The sequence below is a fragment of the Leuciscus leuciscus genome (genome assembly GCF_965113295.1).
Source record: "Leuciscus leuciscus genome assembly, chromosome: 3".
NCBI classification, from domain to species: Eukaryota; Metazoa; Chordata; class Actinopteri; order Cypriniformes; family Leuciscidae; genus Leuciscus; species Leuciscus leuciscus.
The window spans coordinates 36313102-36335683 of NC_138727.1; the positions used below are offsets into that span (position 1 = coordinate 36313102).

The 22582-nt window shown below is 36.7% G+C and overlaps 2 protein-coding genes across 2 annotated transcripts in view; both read right to left on the minus strand.

Annotated features, from left to right (window-relative positions):
* LOC309494152 (uncharacterized protein) overlaps positions 1 to 7882 on the minus strand; it is a 336845-nt gene extending 328963 nt beyond the window's left edge. Inside the window, exon 1 of the mRNA XM_082163389.1 lies at positions 6089 to 7882. The gene's annotated coding sequence lies outside the window, so the exon portion shown is untranslated. The remainder of the gene's footprint in view (positions 1 to 6088) is intronic.
* The window catches only part of cfap58 (cilia and flagella associated protein 58), a 135143-nt gene that overhangs the window by 99058 nt on the left and 13503 nt on the right, over positions 1 to 22582 (minus strand). The window contains exons 8-11 of the mRNA XM_082163368.1: positions 18769 to 18851; positions 17337 to 17528; positions 3867 to 4028; positions 2131 to 2277 (exon numbers count right to left, since the gene is read on the minus strand). Of these exons, the coding sequence (XP_082019494.1) occupies positions 2131 to 2277; positions 3867 to 4028; positions 17337 to 17528; positions 18769 to 18851 (584 nt within the window). The remainder of the gene's footprint in view (positions 1 to 2130; positions 2278 to 3866; positions 4029 to 17336; positions 17529 to 18768; positions 18852 to 22582) is intronic.

Here is a 22582-nt window from a genome sequence, read left to right on the forward strand (position 1 = left end):
AAAAAAGAAGAAAAAAAATTTGTTCTGCATGAATACATAAAGCATTTAACTCCTGTTATTTTTTATTAAATCTGTTTTTTACCTGTTTACAGATAACTACTTTGAATGGAGCTAAATAAATATAATAATATATATCATAAACATTTGAATGGTGTTTTTATTATGTAACTAACAACTATAGATGATAATAACAAAGTACAGAAACAACATGTTTATTTTGGGACGGTTGACATTCACTTTAGGACGGTTCAAATAGTTTTTCAGGACGGTTCCAGGACGGAGGTGAAAAAAGTTAGTCTGGAGCCCTGCTTGGATGCCCTTGAGGTAAGCTAAAACATACCAAAAATTTATTTCAAAGTGAACTATCCCTTTAACGCATTTCAGGAAAAGCATCCAACTTTCCAAAAAAATGTAGTTGATAATAGAGTTTTGCAGTAGAGATTTGCTATATATATATATATATATATATATATATCAAATAAACCAGAATTTAATATAGATACATTTTTTAGACACAATCTGTCTGGTTTAGCCATTTACTTTTCCAGTTATTTTGTCTGGTTTTGCGAAGCCAAAGAAAAAGTCGCTATAGAGCTGGTAAGTCCCGCCCATCCTTAAAACCCCACTGGACCTCTAGGTTGAAAAATCGTCAATGCAAGAGAATGTGAGAAAATAATTATTTTCTGGTCCCGTTTGAATTGTGCCATGAATGTGAACATATGTTGTCTGTGAATTTTTTTATATAATTTTTCATGTTACGAGTTTGACCGTATATTGTATGATTCTTTGGCTAGCAGTTGTGGAAAAGACATAACGAGAAAGACTACATGTCGCCTATGTGACGTCACCCCATAACACATTTTCCCTCCACTTGTCAAATCACGGTGCTAATGCTGCAATAATCTATGGAGACAGATCGAGATGCCTGTGTGTTTTGTACCCAAATGTCACCATTCAAACCAAATGGGCTGTTCTTTCTTCAGATTCCCGTCTGAAACACGTCGAAAGCAGCGAAGAGTTGTAGTCCACAAAGTGCTCTCACACAAAGTCTAACCGTATCAAACTTCTACCCGCTAAATTGTAGCATTCTTCACACGAAAAATTATATAAAAAATTCACAGACAACATATGTTCACATTCATGGCAAAATTCAAACGGGACCAGAAAATAATCATTTTCTCACATTCACTTGCATTGACGATTTTTCAACCTAGAGGTCCAGTGGGGTTAGCGGAAGGGACGGGACTTACCAGCTCTATAGAACCGCCTCCGAGGAACACACAGTTTTTAGTTCCTAAATGAATCAGCATTTTTTAACAAAGCAGTTCAATGAGTCAATGATTCACTCGTGAAAACAGTCTATTGCTGCCACCTACTGGCATAAAAATGTAATGCACAGTCTACCAGTCTGTAAGGAAATACAAACAAGCAGACCGATACAGAGAGTGAAAAGTCTCAGTGCTGTTGGGGTCATATATCAATCAGAGTACCAAAACTAACTGTTGTATATATATAAAAAATCGTAATATATATTTAAAAATATAAAAGAATCTCAAAAAAAATACACAAAATGAACTCAATGAACAATGGTTAATTTTACATAGTTGGAATGTTGGACAATTTAATGAGGTATCCAAACATTTTTAAAATAACCAAAAAAAACATAATTTGTCTCTGAAATTGTGTGAAATTGTGGTATGTAACATTTTTTTTTATCATTTTATACTTTCATGTCATTTAATGATTTAAACTTAATGTAAACAGCATTTACATCCTAACTAGTTGTAATAAGTAATGTAAATTAGAGTTTTTGTCCAAACTGGAATGACATTTTTAGTTTATATTTACATTCATGGTTTCTATGTCTGCACATTGCATTGTGTAGCCCGCTCACCATGCAATCTCATAGAAAAAAAAAAAATCCAATTCATAACTGGACATTAAATATGATTGGCTGAGACTGTCAAGTTGTGCGATAGTTTCACATTCAATATGGACAGACAAATATTTTCACTGGAAACGTGTCCCATCATGCTTACTGAGGACACTGGCTAGGCCTATTAACATTAGACCTGTAGATAAACAGAAGAAAGAGAGCAAGACATGGTAGTTGAGAATAAAACGAGTTACCTTAAGACATTCCCTCTCTCTCTCTAAGCGCTGGAACTCCTGGTGCTCCTTTTCTAAAGCCATCTCTTTTATGGTGATATGATCTTTCAGCTGTTCAGAATCTCGGTTCATGTTCTTCACCTTGCGTTTCATCTCAGCATTCAGATCCTAAAAGTGAACGCAAGGAGGCGTGTGAGAGACAGACACAAAGACAGCTGGCCAGGCAGGCAGTCACACTCAAAACACACAAACGCACACATTCACAGGAAAAAAAAGTGACAGAACAGTAATGGGTCATCAAGGAAAAGCTGACAACAAAGGACGGTCATTGATAGACATGAAAAATATATATTTGAGAAATCTTACGCTTAACTTTTCTCACTGCAGTTTTCAAGGCTTCACTCATTTGTCTCCTAAAGACCAGTGCAGTGACAGTTACAGTGACAGAAAAGGCTTTTATATTGTTACAAAAAAAATATATTTAAAATCAGTGTTGTTTGTATCCCCTCAAAGAATCCTGAATAAAATATATTGGGGTTTCTACAAAATATTTTAATAAATATAAATATTACAAATATTAAGCAGCACAACTGTTTTCAACATTGATAATAATAAGAAATGTTTCTTGAGCTCCAAATCATCATATTATAATTATTTCTGAAGGATCATGTGACACTGAAGACTGGAGTAATGATGCTGAAAACTCAGCTTTGCCATCACAGGAAATATAAAATATATATATATTAAAATAGAAAACAGTTATTTTAAATCGTAATTAGATTTTGCAGGATTTTTTTTTTTTTTTTTTTACTGTATATTTATTCAAATAAAAGCAGCCTTGGTGAGCATAAGATCTTACCAACCCCAAACTGTTGAACAGTAGTGTACTTCTTATTGATGCAGAACGTTTGACATATTGAAAGGCTTGTCTCTTAAAAAACAGATTTTAATTACATCACAGAAACGAACTATGATTTGCTTTTTTTAGAGAGCATTTGACTGGGCAAAAATCTGTGTAGTGCAGGATGAGTCATCAATATTTTGATCCTATTTCTAGAAGAAAAACACTGTAATGTGTGTACATGCTACAGGTTCGTTTTTAGGAGCACATTAGCTCCTAAAGATTCTAGCATATAGATTAGCTTCAACGCTAATACACATGGACTAAAAGCCGATAAATGTAGATTTTATGGGGTCCTTAAGATATCAGTGAATTGACAAATAACTGGTTTCATGCCTGCTATTTTTATTTTTCATTTAAACTTCTACTCAGGCCAGAAACATTATTTTTTTATGTAATGCTATTCCTTTAATTAACTTGCTCAATAAAAGTATCTTCAAACTGTTGCTCCACCGTGACAGTAGAGGACCTGAAAGAGAAAACCGGCCCCACTATAGAGCTCCTTGCGGCAATGCTGAGAATGCAACTTGTGTTGCACTATGAATTGCATTCGGGCACATTTGGGAACGCATTGATGCGTGAAAATGATTTTTGCGTAGCTAGAAGCATCAGCATTCATGTACTTTTGTAGAGTTTCAAGCCTAAATCCGCACAGCAGGATAGGTTACCTGCTATTTCCTACTTCTCACACATGGGGCGGGTTCCTGGACAAAGATTAATGTTCACGCCAACTTCACACAAGCTTCCGTGGGGCATATTTCCCAAAGAAGTCTTCCCATGGATCTACTGGCCTCTATGTCTGCTCTCATGTTCATTGGCAGCAGATCTATAATATAAAGGTCTCCACACACTTTACCTTGGCCTCGATCAGGTTCTTGCTAAAGAGGTCCCTCTCTGTCCTGGCATCCTCGTAGAGATTCTGTTGCTTCTTCAGTTTTGTTTCAGCTTCTGCGATTCTCTTCTCATACTCAAATATCTGTATCTCCTTCTGTTTACTGTCCTCCATATTCTCAAGAACCTGTAAAGACAGACAAAGACAGTTGGGTTAAATCAGCAAGATCACAGTTAGTCTGTAGCTCTGTTTAAAACCTAGTGAGTTGTCTGTTGTCAATTTTTTTTTCTTCAATACATATTGTTTTTACTGAAGGACATATTGTTCTGTAAGCTTTTGGAATCACAAAAATAAATTGTGGCTAATAAATATACCTATTATCAACAGTCCTAGTTCCAATAGTTAATGTATGTTATAGGAGTTATTCAAATATTGTGTTGGACACTGGGGGGGTTGATTCAAAAAGATTGAGAACCACTGATTTAGATTGAATATCTTGAAAGTAAATGAGGTAATTGCAATGAATTTTGGGATTGCCTTGTCCGTGAAGGATAAGTGTGATACCCCCATAGATTTTGTACAAAACAGGGTATAATGCAAAGCAACATCATTGTGTCACCTGCTGTTTCTACAGCCTTTCTGCCAAAATTTTGGAAGTGACTTTATGTTATTCATTGAGAGGTTATGCAACCCTGCAATGATGAAAATTCAGACTCAGTATTGCCTGTACCCTTTTCCCAACCTTGTCATGTTTTGATTTCCTTTCTTTAACTCCGATACATCCACATTAGGAGAAGTTTAGAGAACCAAACAAACAACTTGCCTTTATTGAATTTCACTGCGGTTTGAATAGTTGCCAATCCATGTTAACCTTTTCACTTGTGCATTTAGCAAAGAACAAAGTACACAGTTTCAGTGGAGTGGAGTGAGCACATGTTTTATGGATGCAAGGGATTTTTACACTAAATTGAAAGCAGAATGTGTCCAAGGCTATGCCATTCAAACTCACAAGTGAAATATTCAGGGTTAAATTCCTCAATTTGAGACAATCTGACAACAGCCTTCAGACATATATGCCAAACACATTGTGTTTCTAGAGATAAAGAAGGATGCATGTGTCAGGCGAACCCACAGGTTGCAAACACTCAGCCCTTCTGCAAATAGTATGTATATTATCAACCAAAGCTTGATAAAATAACGCCAGTCATTGTAAATTCAACAACTCGCAATTCATAGTCAGCTCCAGGGCCTTATAAATCAAACTTGTGAACACCATAGAGTTTTTCCATCATCTCCTCAATAAATCTTGCTAAATTCACTGATCTAAACCTGGCAAATGTCATACTTTTTTAGTCCCTTAAATGTCGTCCTATAAGACAACAAATAATAAAGTGATCAGCTTTGTCCACAGGGTGATTTTGTGGAGCACCGCAGAGCATAGAGTCATCAATCATGACAGATGTCAAACAATCTAAAAAGGAAATTGCATTCCAGTGTCCGGATTCACAAAACATTATTATGAACAAATTTCTTCTTCTTAACTTATTATTTAAGAATAAAATTATGAATAGTTTGTGTTGTCAAAAACCATGGTGGACAGTAACAAAGGATTTTAACTTTGTTACTGTACTTACAGGTAGGTACATTTTTTACTTTGGGAAACTTTAACTTTACTACATTCCAAAACATAATATTGTACTTTTTACTCCACTACATTTCATAATAACGTATCATTCCTCGTTATTTTGAACTGAAGAATGACATGATAGCGGTGTCCGATTCGTGAACGAGCTTAGTCTTTCCATTTAACCCGTTAAATCGGCTTGCAAATTGACCCTTCGCAGGAGTTTGATTGACAGGCGATCTGACCAATCATAATCCGCCATCCGCGTCCGACAAATCAGTCAGGAGAGTTAGTAGATAAACGTTGGAGGATTTGAACTTGAAAAACGGAGTGTACTGACGTCTTTCCGTGGTTAAAACAACATTCCTTCTTATGCTCATTCATGTTTATTTGATGCTATAAATTAACTAGAAGGAAGAGATGGTCGGTTCACGAGAAGGGCGCCACAGCGATCTGTCACGACACATTAAAGAGCCACAAAACGGTATTTATTGTTTACATTTCTTAAAAAAATGACCAAATTTGGAAGTTGAGACTTTGTTTCATATCAAAAGTAACCTAGTCTGTCCTGTCTGTCAGTGCGTTATCAGTGTCTGCGATGTATTTTTTACTGCGTGAGAACATGGTGTGGTGTGAGAGCGCCGTGGCTTGTCGGACATAGCAACAGTAACTAAAGGGGGCGGGTCTTTGCGAACGGTCAATTGCACTGAATGGTTAATTTGTCAATTGGACCAATCTGTTCTTGAGTCAACAACTCACTGATTCAAATGGTCCAAACAGAGCCAGTCTCCAGTTAACAATTCGCTGTTTGTCTGACTCAAAATGAGCCAAGAAAGGGAGATCCTCCGAGCTTGATTGCACGCACACATTTTTTTATTAATTTATGAATTTATTGGGTTGTTTCAATATATTAAGCATTACAACACATCACCAAGTGCTGAACTCCCTGTTACAAGCCAGTCACCGACAAAAACAGTTTTTATCAAGTCATTTATCAAGAATTGCACTTGGGAACATTCTGACAAATTTGAATGTTGTCAAAATGTTGTAACTTTTTTTAGAACCATCTTTACATACACGTCTACTAGTACATGAAAGCATGTGTCCTCTTCTATAGAAAGAAGGATTTCAGAATATATTCCAGAATCTATGAGCTCAAATGCCTCACCTCATTACATAGCTTCACTTCACAGCTCATTATAAGAATAATATTTTTCATGTACATATATACTCTCTCATGCTCTCATTATTTAAAGGTCCACCATTTAGTCTTATTCAGTCTTATTATTTAGGAGTAAAGGACAATCACCCTTAATGGTTTTCTATAAATAACATGCCTCTAATGATGGTGTAACATTGGTAAAATATAATGAAACAGTCTGGAGGAGGTTTGTGCTGGCCTTACAAACTGAACACCTACAGATTTGAGTTGAAATGAAATTTAAATCTGTAGGCCACTAGAGCAAGTTAACAGCTGTTTTCAAAATAACTGTGTAATACAATGCTGGTGTGTGAAGGAGGCAACAGATAATGGTGTAAATAAATGTTTAATATCACTCTGCGTTTATGGATCGTCTCAAAAACTTCTGTGCCAAGATGGCACATTTCAACTCTGAATGGGAATGCTAACGAATAGCTTTCCTCGGGCATTATAGACCTACTTGTTTTGAACCATATTTCTTATTTCTAAATCAGGAGAATTTTTATTCTCTGCAAAGTACTACAGTGTGGAGTCAGATCTCAGGAGGCAATCTCAAAACCATCAGCTAAGAGCTTTTTCAACACGCGGCCTAACTAATGCTTACGGCTGAACATTTTTTACCTGGAATTAGATTATTAACTTTTCACACACAAAAAAAAGTCTGTCTGAAAGAAATCAAATGTTAGCAATGCTGAATATATGAAAGCGGTGTTGTGTGTCTTAAATAGCCTCTGGTTCCAAGGAAACTGTGAAAACTGTTCCAAAATAAACACCCTCTGCAGTGCAACTATCATGCTCGCACTGTTTGCCTGTGTAAGACAGTATAATGTGAGCTATATAAAGATGCTGTGCATCCAGTATGTATCCTCAGTTAAGGGGTTAAAGGAAAGTTAACATTCCGAAATATAATCGATTTCACGATTTGACTCCACTAACAATATCAAACTGAATTGAGCTGAATAATCACACTACTGTCTTCTGTAGAGCTGCTTTAGCTGAACCGAACTCATTTCATGATTGATGAACTATGCAACATTGGCACTCTTATTGAACTAAATTGAATCAACATTGAACTGACATGAGCTGAATAATGATACGTTTATCTTCTGTTGAGCTGTTTTATTGCTGCATTGAATTTGTTTCAGAATTGATGAAATTTGCAACATCAACAATGTCACTGAACTGAATTGAATCAGCAATGAACTAAACTGAGCTGAATAATGATACATTTATCTTCTGTTGAGCTGTTTTATTGCTGCATTGAATTTGTTTCAGAATTGATGAAATTTGCAACATCAACAATGTCACTGAACTGAATTGAATCAGCAATGAACTAAACTGAGCTGAATAATGATACATTTATCTTCTGTTGAGCTGTTTTATTGCTGCATTGAATTTGTTTCAGAATTGATGAAATTTGCAACATCAACAATGTCACTGAACTGAATTGAATCAGCAATAAACTAAACTGAGCTGAATAACGGCACTATTGTCTTCTGTAGAGCTCCTTTATAGCTGAATTGAACTCATTAATTGTACTTTGCAACAACAATGTCACTGAACTGAATTGAATTGAATCAGCATTGAACTAAACTGAGCAGAATAACAGCACAATTGTCTTCTGTAGAGCTCCTTTAGGTGAATTGAACTCATTAACTGATGAACTTTGCAACATCAACAATGTCACTGAACTGAATTGAATCAGCATTGAACTAAACTGAGCTGAATAACAGCACTATTGTCTTCTGTAGAGCTCCTTTAGGTGAATTGAACTCATTAACTGATGAACTTTGCAACATCAACAATGTCACTGAACTGAATTGAATCAGCATTGAACTAAACTGAGCTGAATAACAGCACTATTGTCCTCTGTAGAGCTGCTTTTTAGGTGAATTGAACTCATTAACTGATGAACTTTGCAACATCAACAATGTCACTGAACTGAATTGAATCAGCATTGAACTAAACTGAGCTGAATAACAGCACTATTGTCCTCTGTAGAGCTGCTTTTTAGGTGAATTGAACTCATTAACTGATGAACTTTGCAACACTGACACTCTTATTGAACTAAATTGAATCAACATTGGACTACATTGAGCTCAACAATGACAGCTGTCTTCTTTAGAGCTGCTTTACAGCAGAAATTGAAGTCTTTTCATAATTGGTGAATTTTGTTTATTTCTGTGAAGCTGCTTTGAAACAATCTGTATTGTATAAAACACTATACAAATAAATGTGACCAGTAGACGATATGTACTGTTAATGTATATATGTATGTGTGTATGTCTATATATATATACATACATATATATATATATATATATATATATATATATATATATATATATATATATATATATATATATATATATATATATATGCACAAATTGACAGTAGGTTTGGAATGTGCAGGTGAAAATCCTTGCAATATTTTACAGTGTAGATCTTCAAAGGCACTGATGCACCTAGTTTACACAGAAACAGGAACACTATTATATGCAGGGCCGGCCCTGACCAATTTGCTGCCCTAGGCAAGATTTTACCTGGCGCCCCATGCATCACAGCCCATTTCACCCCATCATTGTGTTCATGATTTAGCATATTTTATATATATATATATATATATACACACACACACACACACATTACAGCCTAAACACAAATACCAAGAGCATTACATAGCATTCAAGTCAAGTCCCCATTATCTTTTATAGCACGATATACAATAAAGATTTAATGTGAACTTTGCTATTTTAAATAAACCTGTAAATAAATATCATTACTATGCCATAAAATGTACAGACCAAAAGTTTGGAAACATTACTATTTTTAATGTTTTTGAAAGAAATTTCTTCTGCTCATCAAGCCTGCATTTATTTGATCAAAAATACAGAATTTTTTTTATATTGTGATATATTATTACAATTTAAAAGAATTGGTTTTCAATTTATTATACTTTAAATTATCATTTATTTCTGTGATGCAAAGCTGAATTTTCAGCATCATTACTCCAGTCTTCAGTGTCACATGTGACATCCGGTCTATCACATGATCCTTTAGAAATCATTCTAATATGATGATTCATTATCAAAGTTGGAAACAGTTCTGCTGCTTAATATTTTTTCATAACCTGTGATACTTTTTTAGGATACTTTGATAAATAAATAGTAAAAACATTTTTTTTTTAAATGTTTTAAAAATAGAAATCTTTTGTAACAACAATATACACTACTGGTCAGTAATTTGGGGTCAGTTGTTTTTTGTTTTTTTTGTTGAAATAAATCAATACTTTTATTCAGCAAGGATGTGTTAAATTGATAAAAAGTGATCGTACAGATGATTTATATAATTAGAAAATATTTTTTATTTTATTTTAAATAAATGCAGTTCTTTTTAACATTTTATTCATCAAATATATTAGGCAGCAGAACTGTTTCCAACACTCATAATAAATCAGAATATTAAAATGATTTCTAAAGGATCATGTGATAGACTGGATGTCACATGTGACACTGAAGACTGGAGTAATGATGCTGAAAATTCAGCTTTGAATCACAGAAATAAATGATAATTTAAAGTATAATAAATTGAAAACCAATTATTTTAAATTGTAATAATATATCACAATATTTATTATTTTTTCTGTATTTTTGATCAAATAAATGCAGGCTTGAGGAGCAGAAGAAACTTTTTTCAAAAACATTAAAAATAGTAATGTTTCCAAACTTTTGGCCTGTACTGTATCCCCACAACTGCACAACTGTAGAGTAAAACATTAATAAAAAAGTGATAATAAAAAATGCGTCTTAAAACTGACATGATTGTTACAAAACCACACAGTCTGGGGACTCTGGAGAACTCAGAACAACTGCTAACATTAAGTTTCAGGTAAAAATAACTGCCATGAAATTATAGTATCTTACTCCTATGCCATAAATTGTTCATTCACTACATCACTTTACCTCTGTCTTTATCCCCTTTTATCCTCTTCTCTTCTTTTTGGCACTGTATCTATCGCAGACTATGCTCATTTATAATGTGTCATGTAAATTCGGCCTTCGGTTACAATCAGGAAACTTTCACCGCGTCTAGAACTGGCGCGAGCTGTCAGGCCCGTTTCTACGAGCTGTGTGTTAACAAAAGCAGTGCTGTGACTGTCTAGTGTCTACATTGGATGCGGAGTCGCGCACACAAATGACCAACAACTGATCGCGCGCGCGCTCTGTTTCTGACGCACTTCAAGCACTCGATGGGCGGGGGACGATTGGTGAGCCGGACTTTTTTTTTTTTTTTTTTTGGTAGTATTTCGAATTAATGGTTTTAAAATAGTATTATATATTTTTTAAAAAATTGTAAAAAAAATTCACTCGTTCACTCATTCTGGCGCCCCTATGGATGAGTGGCGCCCCTAGCATTTGCCTATACCGCCTATGCCGCGGGCCGGCCCTGATTATATGGAATATATTATGTCTAGTCTTATCTGTCTGAGACAGAAAGAGAGTTAGAGGATGTGCCTGGAGCTGAATGTAAACCTGAATCTTGCTGTTCATGGTGCAGTGCACTTACCCAACATAAAACCTGAGAAAACAAATGTCAGGGCAAATGCCAGGATGCTAGAGGGTGTGTCAACACCAAAAAGGATAGATTTTTCATGGACTACTGTTCAAGACAGATTTTATTTTAGCACAAAGGTATTTAACGACCACATAATAGTCTGTAATTATAATTACCACCGCTTTCTGGTAAAAAAAGTTTTAATCATAAGAACTGGTAATTTGAAAAGAATAATTTGTTAGCAGGAGAAAACTTATTATATAACACTATTTGGTCAATCAATCATAAATACCTTAAAATACCTATTTTTTGCATTTAATTCATTACTACAGGTACTTTTATAATTAAATGAATGACGCATTAACTGAGAATTGCAGGTCATTTTCTTATGTTACCTTATAAGATCTATAATAAAAGGTAATGCCGAGATAATGAAGCAGACTTCAGAGTTGATTTACAGGAGTAGTTCACCCTCAAATAATAATGCTGTCATCATTTACTCACCCTGATGTTGTTCCGAACCTGAATGACTTTCTTTCTTCCATAGAACACAAAAGGAGTTGTTAAGCAGAATGTTCACACTGGACAGCATACAGTAATGATGTTAATCATACACTCTTAGAAAAAAAAAGGTTCAGTAGGGTTCTATATTGTTCATAGGGTTCTTGACTGAATTTAAACTGCCAAAATTTGCCAGAATTTCTAGTGATAAAGTATGTTTACAAGCTGTTTGATTACAAAATATTAAAATAAAATTAATTAATTAAAACTAAAGCCTTACAATGATCCTGATGGGAACACCTTACAGATTCTATATAGCTCCATACACACTGTAAAGTTTCAGGAATGACTACCACATATAAATCGAGAGTGAATCCCCTAAATTATCGTTCTATGTACAGAACACGACTCACTTCAGGAACTGCGATGATTGACAGCGTGGTAACCACAGCAACTTTCCAGTGTCTTGTGTGTTTGTTATCCATTATTTTGACCAAAGTAATATTACAGCGACACAAGACTCATTACTTTCTGTTCTGCGATTTTAACTAAAGTACCATCAACAGGTAGCCTGGTTAAAACCAGACCATTCTCAGTAGTAACTGAGTTATGGTCTGGCAAAGCTCCATAGACAAATCATTTCCAAAGGGGCGTCACCAACGGACGTCGCTCAAATGCCTCTCGGCGCAATTGGATAGATCTAAAACTCCAAAAACCAATCAGAGCGATCATCATGTGTAAAGCCATATGCTGCGTCCCAATTCGCCTATGTTACACTACGCAATAAAAGTACTCTTTTTGTGAAGAAAATGTATTTACTTTTGAATTGAGTAGGCAACTTTTGGACATACTACTTCATCATCTTTATCGTACGGATCTGTCGCGTGCATCCCGTCATGTAAACTGCCCTGTCAATCATCTTGTCACAGTTAAAATCCTCTAGTGGACGTCGCTCAAATGCCTCTGGGCACAATTGGATAGGCTAGACCTAAAACCAATCAGAGCGATCGTCATCGTGTAAAGCCCGCCTCAACGTTTCTGATTGGTGCCGCGATTTCCACGGCATGGAAATGGGCTTGAATGAGCTCTTTGCCAGACTTACTTGCAGAGCAAATCTAAATTTGCCGGAAGTTGTCTGGGTTTTCCAAGGCTAATCAACAGGATGTGTGTTGTGTTTGTTAGGCTGCTTTGTAGAGCGTGCACTTGAAGTGTTGCCTTGTCCACTTATTATAAGCGTTTTTGGGCTTCTTGTTTGAGCGTAAAGGAATAGTTCACCCAAAAATGAATTCTGTCATTACTTACTCACCCTCAAGTTGTTCCAAACCTGTATTAGTTTCTTCTTCTGTTGAACACAAAAGAAGATATTTTCAATAATGTTGGTAACCAGACAGTTGATGGTAGTCATTGACCAACCAAAAAAAATCCAACTATAATAGTCAATGGCTACCATCAACTGTCTGGTTACCAACATTATTGAAAATATCTTCTTTTGTGTTCAACAGAAGAAGAAACTAATACAGGTTTGGAACAACTTGAGGGTGAGTAAATGATGACAAAATGTCATTTTTGGTGAACTATCCCTTTAAATCATAAAGCGATCATGGAGTTAATAAAGTTGGCAGGTGGAGGTCAACATACTTTGGTCTTATTTTCAATATATAAAGCATTTGGATTTTTCTCAGTTTATTATGGGCTTGTTGTTCTTTTTTTTTTTCTTTTTTTTTTTGAAAGATTTAGCCATACAAATGAGTCAAGGCTCGTAACTCTTTCCCTGTCCATTTCTTCGGCACACATACAGAAGAAAGACATCTCTGACGCTCTTTTAAATTCGTAATTAACCACTACTAGTTGTTCAGTTCGATTCGGTACACACTGCGTAGAATTTTGTAATTCAGTTGTAGAATACAGTTGTCACTCCTGTAAATTACTGAACTGTGTGTGTACAGAACAGGATTAAACTCTAAAAGGTGAACTGACAACCAAATTTAGCTGCGGTGTGTATGTGGCCTTTATGAAGCGTCTGACATAACCCTTTAAGATTCTATATAAAAACTTTTCTATATAAAGTTTACAGAATTTCATTTTTGGGTGATTGTCCATTTATGAAATGAAGCTTAAAGGTGAACTAAGTAACTTTTTTTTACCTTAACTGAACAGCTTCGGAGTCATTGGAATGGTTATATTACTTATTTCGGGTTGAATGGTGGTCGTTTCGCACCCCCCTGGTGCCCGTGAGCGGAAAATACGCACTTGCAACTTTGAGCCGGCGGGCCGCCGGCCGCCGCGTCAGGAAGTCTCGCGTGATATCAGGTCTCGCGATGTAAACAATTGCTTTACGGCCAAAAGAAATCTGCTAAAATGCTGTCATTATTGCGCTCCCTCACGCTGTCCGAACCCGAATGAAGAATACGTTTTAAAGAACGTCCCATCTGCTTTGATGTCGTTGATCTATAGCCTCTGGTGTCTGAGAATCAACAACGAGTTTTTACGACAGTGTTGTCAAATATCTATTCCGAAGCTGTGGGGGGAGCTCTAGAGAGAAACCTGCGAGCAAAAAGCGAGAATACAGCGAAGAAGTCCCGAAGTTACTGAGTGCTGCTTTAATGGCCATATAAAAAAGGTTGAAGATCAGTATTAATTAAACCGGTTCTCTAATTATCTTATTCATTGCACTCTTGACTCAACTTGATAGTTGCCTGCCTATTATAAACAAGTTTGCCCATAAGTGCCTAAACGTCACTGCCTTGAATTGTGTAAAGAGCGGCACACACGCATATGCACTGTTGCAATAGCAACCGTATTATAAAGTCATTAGTAAGACGACTCACACAAGCACACTGATTGAAGTACTACAGAATGAAGAAATGCCTTCAGGGATTACAAGAGAAAAACAACAGACTCTCAACTCTCACCAACTCTTAGAAAGTAAAAGATTTTAAGAAAAAGAAATGTGGAGAGATTTAGATTTTTTTTTTTTTTTTTTTACTCTTAGGCCTGAAACATACTGTATGAATGTAAACATTTTAAGCTGTGCAAGTTAGATTTCATGTTTTTAAATGGGTTCAAATTCAATTCGCATTTCAGTGCATTGATGTGTTGCATTTTTGGTACTGCCACAAGGGACACAAGCTGTTTTCTTCTATACCTGATGTTCTATTTCCATAGTTTTAGAGACTCTTGTTGAGTTAGTTAAAGCTAGTTGTAAAGCTAGCTACCTGTATGGCACAGACATTTGAAGCTTACTCCATACCTCCATTGAGGTGTGTTACTGCCACATTAACACAAGTATTGTATGTACATCCGTCAACTGTCATTCTGACTGTCATCATATTCCACTCAGAGAGGAAAGTACACGGATACGTTTGTTGGTATTTCTAGGCGTTGTATTTCATGTCACATTTTTGGCAATCTCAATTTCTCATAGCTAATGGAGTCTCATGAACATGCACATCGTGCAGAGAAGACCAACGGCCAACAGCAGAATTTCGTTAAATAATAACAGTTTCGTTTTATTTTTTCCACTCAACCCTATCGTATACCCCCAGAACACTTGGAATATACTGCATGTGTCGCATGAGATCATTCTGTGATATTTTTGCGTCTTTTTTAAAAAGCTTGATGCTGGTCGCTATTCACTGCCACTATATGGACAGGGCTAGCAGGACATTTAAAAAAAATGATCCTTTTGTGGTCCATAAAAGAAAGGCATATGGCATTAGAACAACACCAGGGTGAGTAGATGATCACTGTAGTCTACAGAGTCCCCCTGTAGTCAATCATTTCATCCCTTAAAACTCACCTTTGATCACCAAAATTACATATTTAAACGTTTTTTCCTTGGAAAAAAAATATTTCATACCTTCAAATAGCTTGAATGTAACTCTACACCCTTGTCTCCTTTAGCATAAGTGGTTCTATGAATATGCAAATTAGCCACGCCCCCACTCATTCACACCAGCTCAGAAATCCACTTGTTGATGATCACACATTGACCTGATTGGTAACAAGCAGGGTTTGAAATGAACACCCGCCAACCCGCCAGATGCAAGTAAAAATCAACTGTGGCGGGTAACGCTGTCAAATCACAAGCCAATTTGGCGTGTTACTTTTTATGTTTACTCACTTTGCTGGGAAAGTTTGTGAAAGCTAAATCTGCGCAGATTTAGCGCAAATACTCAACTTGTGAGTCATCATGATATATTAAAAACAGATACTGCGCAGAATATGCGCATTTCTGGCTTACTTGAACACACGTCGCTAAGCAACAAATAACGGCGCGCTTATTAATTTGCATTGAAGCGATAGCGAAGATTAAAAAGCATTTGGTTAACAGAATAACATTGTTATTTTCCAACATCCTAAATGTTCTTTGTACTGTATTGATCTGTCCACCTAAAACACATTTTTGGTGAAAAGGATGAGGATGAAAGAGGAACAGCATCTCCTCTGTTGGATGACAGGATTTTGTTTGAAAAATAAATGAATGTATGAAATCCAAATATATATATATATATATATATATATATATATATATATATATATATATATATATATATATATATATATATACACACTTATACACAGCCTGTGATGTAGTCTGGTTAATTTTAATTTTATTTTTTTGGCTAGTAGAAGTTCTGATTGGCCGGTAACTTAAAAATTAAGTAGCCAAATTGGCTGGTGAGCGAAAAAGTTAATTTCAAACCCTGGTTACAAGGTAGTGTGTGACGTCAGAAACACCAGCGATTTCAAACCGTGTTTTTGAGACTGTCTTTGGTTCACTGCAGTTTTAAGGAGAAAATACTCAGCAATGGTGTTGACTTATGAATTTGCACATGGTTTGTCTTAAAGCACATTAAAAACACCACATAGACATATAAACAACATTAAAAGCTTGATTTTCACCACAGGGGGACTTTCATTTTCCTTATAGGGTGAACTATACCTTTAAAATTATTTCATTATGATAAAAATTAACTTCAAGTTGACATTCTCACTCCCTCAATGAGCAATGGCTAAAGCCAGATCACTGTACGATTTTGATCACAATTTGGCCTTCTTAGACCAGATTTTACCTCAGATGAAATTGAGGCACAGTCCTGCAGAGTGACTCTCCTACAACAACCGTTAAATCAAAAACCAATAGGAGCGCAGAACCTGATGACACAATCAGTGCAACAACAAAAACCACCACTTGCTCCACACAGATCATCTTGGGTTTTTTTCAAGACAAGCCATGATCAAAATGAATGCTACAGATTGTTTTTGTTTGCAGGCCACCAATTTAATCCCGCATGTAATTGCAGCTCACCATCAGTGAACATGTCACGGATTGATGATGCAAAACTCTGGATAAGTCTTCATGCATGCGTCCATTTCTGACATTAATGGCCACTGAGATCCCACTGTGTGACATGGCTTACTGTGACAGGCAACAATCGTAAAGGCCTATTATAAATCTTACAGTGTGCACCCGGCTTAACTTTAGTGTGTGTGTGTGTGTGTGTGTGTGTGTGTGTGTGTGTGTGTGTGTGTGTGTGTGTGTGTGTGTGTGTGTGTGTGTGTGTGTGTGTGTGTGTGTGTGTGTATGTGTGTGTGTTCAAACATGCTTTACCTTCTTTTTGAGCTCACTGGCCTCGTTTATGTAGCGATCCCTCTCTTTCTCCAGCTGGAAGATGATTTTTCGTTGTTTCTGGGCTTCGTCCCTGTAGTTTAAAATCTCGTGTTCCAGAGTCTTCATTGACTGTTCGTGTAGCTTAACAATGTTCTGTTGTTTGTCTGTTTCATTTGACGCCTTGATCATATTCTGGGAAAATATGCACATACACATGCAAGAGGTTACACAAAAGATCACTTTGTAAATATACTTAGCAAGAGTGACTCAAGATATTCACAAAACAGGCGTAAAAAAAACGAACTTGAGAATAGGAGGATTTTACTCTGTGATGTATTGCTGTTCAATAGATCAAAGAAGCGATTCTCTAAGGTAAGCTGATATCAAAAGCTATGTTTGTTTGCCACAGTGTGTGCATTTGTGAGACAGAGTGTCTCCTGTGCAATTAAATATGAATATCCTGTTATTTTCATACGCACAATAGCAATGCAATATTCAGCACATCAGCAAAAACATCATGCACCTTCTCTTGTTTTCTGAAATCCATCTGTGCATCATAACAGCGTGGGGAAGCTATGAGAACTATGAAACTGCAGAACTGCAGCAGAAAATTAGCCATGAGGAGGAAAAAATAAACCTCAAAGACTCGCATAAAAGCTAACCTGGCATTAAGAGTTGTCTCAGGTGATCCGAAGCACGTCCAAAACGCAGATCCGGCGTCATGCGATGCTCTCAATCCCCCCTCCCCCTTCCATTTTACAGAGTAACAATGTTTTTGGGGTCTACTAGAATAGGTTTTCATGCTTCAATGTTCAAAAAGCACATTTTATAATTGCTGCAACACCTCTCTTTCCAGTCTGTCAGTAACACTCTGTTTAGTTTCGATCTCTATAAAGCGCAACGTGCTCTGATTGGTCAGCTGAATCGGTGTGTTGTGATTGGTCAATCACTTCGAGTGTGTTTCAGAAACGTCACGCCCCTTACCATAACCGTGAGTTTCAACACACTACTAAAACAACTCAAGCAGGCCTCACCAACTTTTTTTGCGTATGCCTTGGGAAGGGAATTATTTATATGAGGAATATTGACATGTTCGTTTCAAGGAAGAAAACTACAATGGAGGCGTTTCAGGGGGTTCAGAAACAGTGCGCACTGACATAGAGAATAACTCCCTTTGCAGTGACTTTGTGCTTTGTAACTTTGCAGACCTTTTTCATGATCAAACAGCCACATTACACACTAAAGAAAGTTGAAAATGTAAAAAAGCATAATACTGTAGGTCCTCTTTAAAATTAAATATAAAAAAATCAACTAACAGGCCTAGAAGAACAATGTTTTGTCTGTTAACGTGTTCCTTATCGGTGGTTTCATACGTTTTAATATAGTTGTGAGGTAATTTTGCTAGAAATTAGAAACACGTGTCCACACACACCTTATTAAGGATGCCCCTCTCCCGCATCAGTTCATCTATAGCCTTCTTGTCCACATCCCTCTGATTTTTTGAGGCCTCCATTTCTAAGAAAAAGAGAAAAAAGGCACTTATAGTTATTTAATATTTTATATTCTTTCAAAGCCAGTGGGATATAGCGCTAATTGTTACTTTTCTTTTTGAAAGGCTTTTCGCTAATAGGGTTGTTTTCAGAAGCACTTTCCACAGTCTGTGAAGGACCAACGTAAAATAATTACACAATTCAAAAAGCCCATTATACAGCTGCAGGCGGAAGGAGGTAGAAAAGAGAACTGGGACATGCAAAGACAGAAAGAAAGAGTGAGAATCAGCGAAACAGGAGAATGGAACTCTGCCGTGTCTCGGCCGTCAGCGAAGAGGCTCGCATGAGTGGACAATGTAGGACTGCACTGTCATGTGAAATGGCTATTCCATGTTCTATCCTCTGATGACCCTGCCTCCCTCGCTCTTCGGACGGCCAGCTCACTGACCCCGCTGTCACAGCCCATCTCATCAATCATCCAGCCAACCCTGATTAAGATGACAACATCCATCACCGTGGAATCCCCGATTAAGATGACAACAGGGCTCTGCCTCCATCCATCAAGCGCCAAACACCCTCCATCCCAACCGTCCAATCAGAGCTTGGAGACTTTCACTAATACGAGGTATCTTTATAAATTACTGGCTTGATGACAAGTCTGATCATTTGTCAAACTGCCCAGATGGGATCAAGGACACTAAGATAAATTAAGTGCACATTTTGTTTTTGTCGCTCCATGAAACTTCCACGCATACTTATGCTCCTCCATTTGGAGATGGTCTGTAATTTCAAAGAATACAGCATGTTAGATATATTCCAAAATGTTCTGATAGGATCACAGGGGAAAAATTGCTACATGAAAACATTTAAAAGTAACTAATCATTCTATAGCTAATGCAAAAGAGTAATTCTACTGTATTTCGGTACAAATTTGTCTCATTTGTTAAAATAGGGGGGTGACAGCATCGATAGGTTGCATGAAATGTCCTCACCCTTAAAAAAAGAACACAACTATGTAAATGAAAAATAAAAAGACTGTTAAATATGGGTTCATTTTTAAAGATTTGTTTTTGTGTTTGTAGTGAATTATCAACTGCCAAAAGCATGAAACCAACAAAATTCAAGAGACATTGAAAAACGTTGTATTTAAATGTTCCTATTCAGACTATGCTATGTTAATAATTTAACTATTATTTATTTAAATAATTTAAGTGTTAGTATTTTTTTATTATTTATATTATATAAATTATATCTATAAAAATATCATTGCTTTTATACATTTTATTGTTAATAATTTATTGTTGGTTCTATGTAGTTCATGATATTGTTATTAAATATTATTAAAGGTATAGTGGAGGATTTTCTTTTTCCGGGTGGATCATCAAGACTATTGGTCCTCCTAATTGTCAATCATTCTGGTAATATGTTTACGTAAGGCCGTCGTACGTGCTCGTCCCTAGGTAGTTTTCGCTTTCTGCACATGTGCACTTTCAGGTGTATATGTGTGGTGAGCGTTTATATACTGTCTATGGTGGTGAGCTACGGTTTCAGCCATTCATTGAAGCTCGCCGTTCTCACCAGGTTTTTTCAAAATGTCTGAGGGTCGCAAGAGAAAAAGTGACTACGAATTGTATGACAAGAAGAAAAAGGCCTCTGAAAAAAGAAACAAGACCAGAGTGTTTTTGGGAGAATATTTCACACGCTGGCGTGCGCTAAAGTACAGGTTGGGCTTCCCACTGATGCCACTGAAGTTTCTACTCGACAGGTAAAGTTTGGCATGCTATTTGGAGAAATCCATTTATTCAAAAAGTGGAGAGGGCGGTTCTTTTCTAAAATTCGGGAAAATCCTCCACTATACCTTTAAATTATTTCATTTACATTACTTTTTGTTAACTTTTGAACACTCTTAGAAGAAAAGATGGATTTTTTTAATGGGATCATTGTATAAATTTAGTTTTAATTATTTAATTTAGTTTCAATTGCTTTTTCAGCTTTTTAAACTTCAAGAATTAAACTTCTTAGACATACTTATCACCAGAAAAAAACTAAACCTGTGAAACATGAAAGTATTAGGTAATCATTTAAAACTTTGTGGAATAAAGTGTTCTTTAAAATTGAGCCAAGAACCCTAAGGTTCCATATTACCCCATTGAACCTTTTTTTCTAAGAGTGATGATCAAAAATTCTGGTACTGTGCTGAATCACCACTTGATGTCCAATATAAAATCTGAGTTCTGAATCAAAACCAGCTGTTTAGATTCACTGTGTACAGTGGTTTTACATAAACAAGAGAACATTATAAAACAGTCAAATAATTTTAACCGAATGTTCACATTTACATACGCATGTTATAGGCATACACATTTCCATCTTACTATATTCAACAATTATTTCAAAAAAGTACAAAGAATTGCACAAGGAAGGTATTTCTGTGTTGCAATTGTTCAACTCACAACCTACTCAAAGCTCTCTGGATTACAGGTCAGATGGTTAGCAACTGATGAGACTGATGGAAGTGTCCTTCTACATTGGCCCTATGGTCTCTCTGAGCAGTGCAGCATGTGGTATGAAGGTAAGATACTCGTCATTTAGCCAATGCTTTGATCCAAAGTGACAAACTTTACAGGAACAGTCCTTCTAGAGCAACAAACAGAGTACTATATTCAGTAGTGACAGGCTCAACCTGCAGCCTTCTGGTTACCAGCCCAGATCTTTACCACTATATCTACCTCATCAGACACTTGGAGCTAAAACCAGTAGGATCCACAGCCTTTATTTCATAGAGTCTCCCGATAAATCTATCTTCACATGCTCAGCTGGGATGGACAGACAGGGTAATGGATGCTGGTGTTGGTGAGAGGTCATATAGTGTCTGGAAGAAGAACGATGTGAGCAGGTGTGGAGGGTGGGGGTGGGGGTGGGGGTGGGGGTGGGGGTGGGGGGGAGCAAGAGATGAAACACCAAAAGACTCGAGTCCAATCTGTTAAAGAACAGTTTCAGATCATACGTCATTCACCGCAGGAACTCGTCTCGGATGTTGACACACAATCCTGCCTCAAAATGAGGACTTTCAGTAGACAAAACATTTACGCTGGATATCTTTTAAACATAAGCACATGGATCTCTTTCACAGTAGTTCTCAAATGGATTCGCTTCTCATCCCAAATTTTACACTGGACATCAAGTGGTAACCCAACAAACCCAACAAAAATGTCCATAAATCACTGAAATTGAAATGGACTGAAATGTGGAAACACTAAAATGTATTAATATTACAATTAACCTGGATCATATGCAACAATTTTTCAAATAATAATAATAGAAACTGATGTGTGCTAAAAATTTAACTGTCAAGGAATAGAATTCTTCAATAGAAAGAATATAATTTTCAGGAACACAGAATTAGCTTACTCACACAGAGTCATAGTGTAGACTAGGCCGGACAACACAAACTGAAAACAAAACAAACAAAGTCCACATGGAAAGTGTACGTGTGACAGTATGCCGCCTCTCGAAAGGCGCGACCTCTGAGGAGGCTCTGGAGGGGGAAAGACATCCGGGAGGAGGTCAAACAAAAAAAAGACCAGGGTGGTGCTGATGGTGGTGAAGTCCAAGGGCTAGTCTTGAGCAGAGGAAGATAGTCGCTGATCCAGGCCACAGGGAGGAGCCATGGAGATGTTGTCATTGACGCCACCATGTGGACGACCGGAGGCGACGATGACGTGGAGGGAGGAGCCCACCACGCAGCCAGGGAGC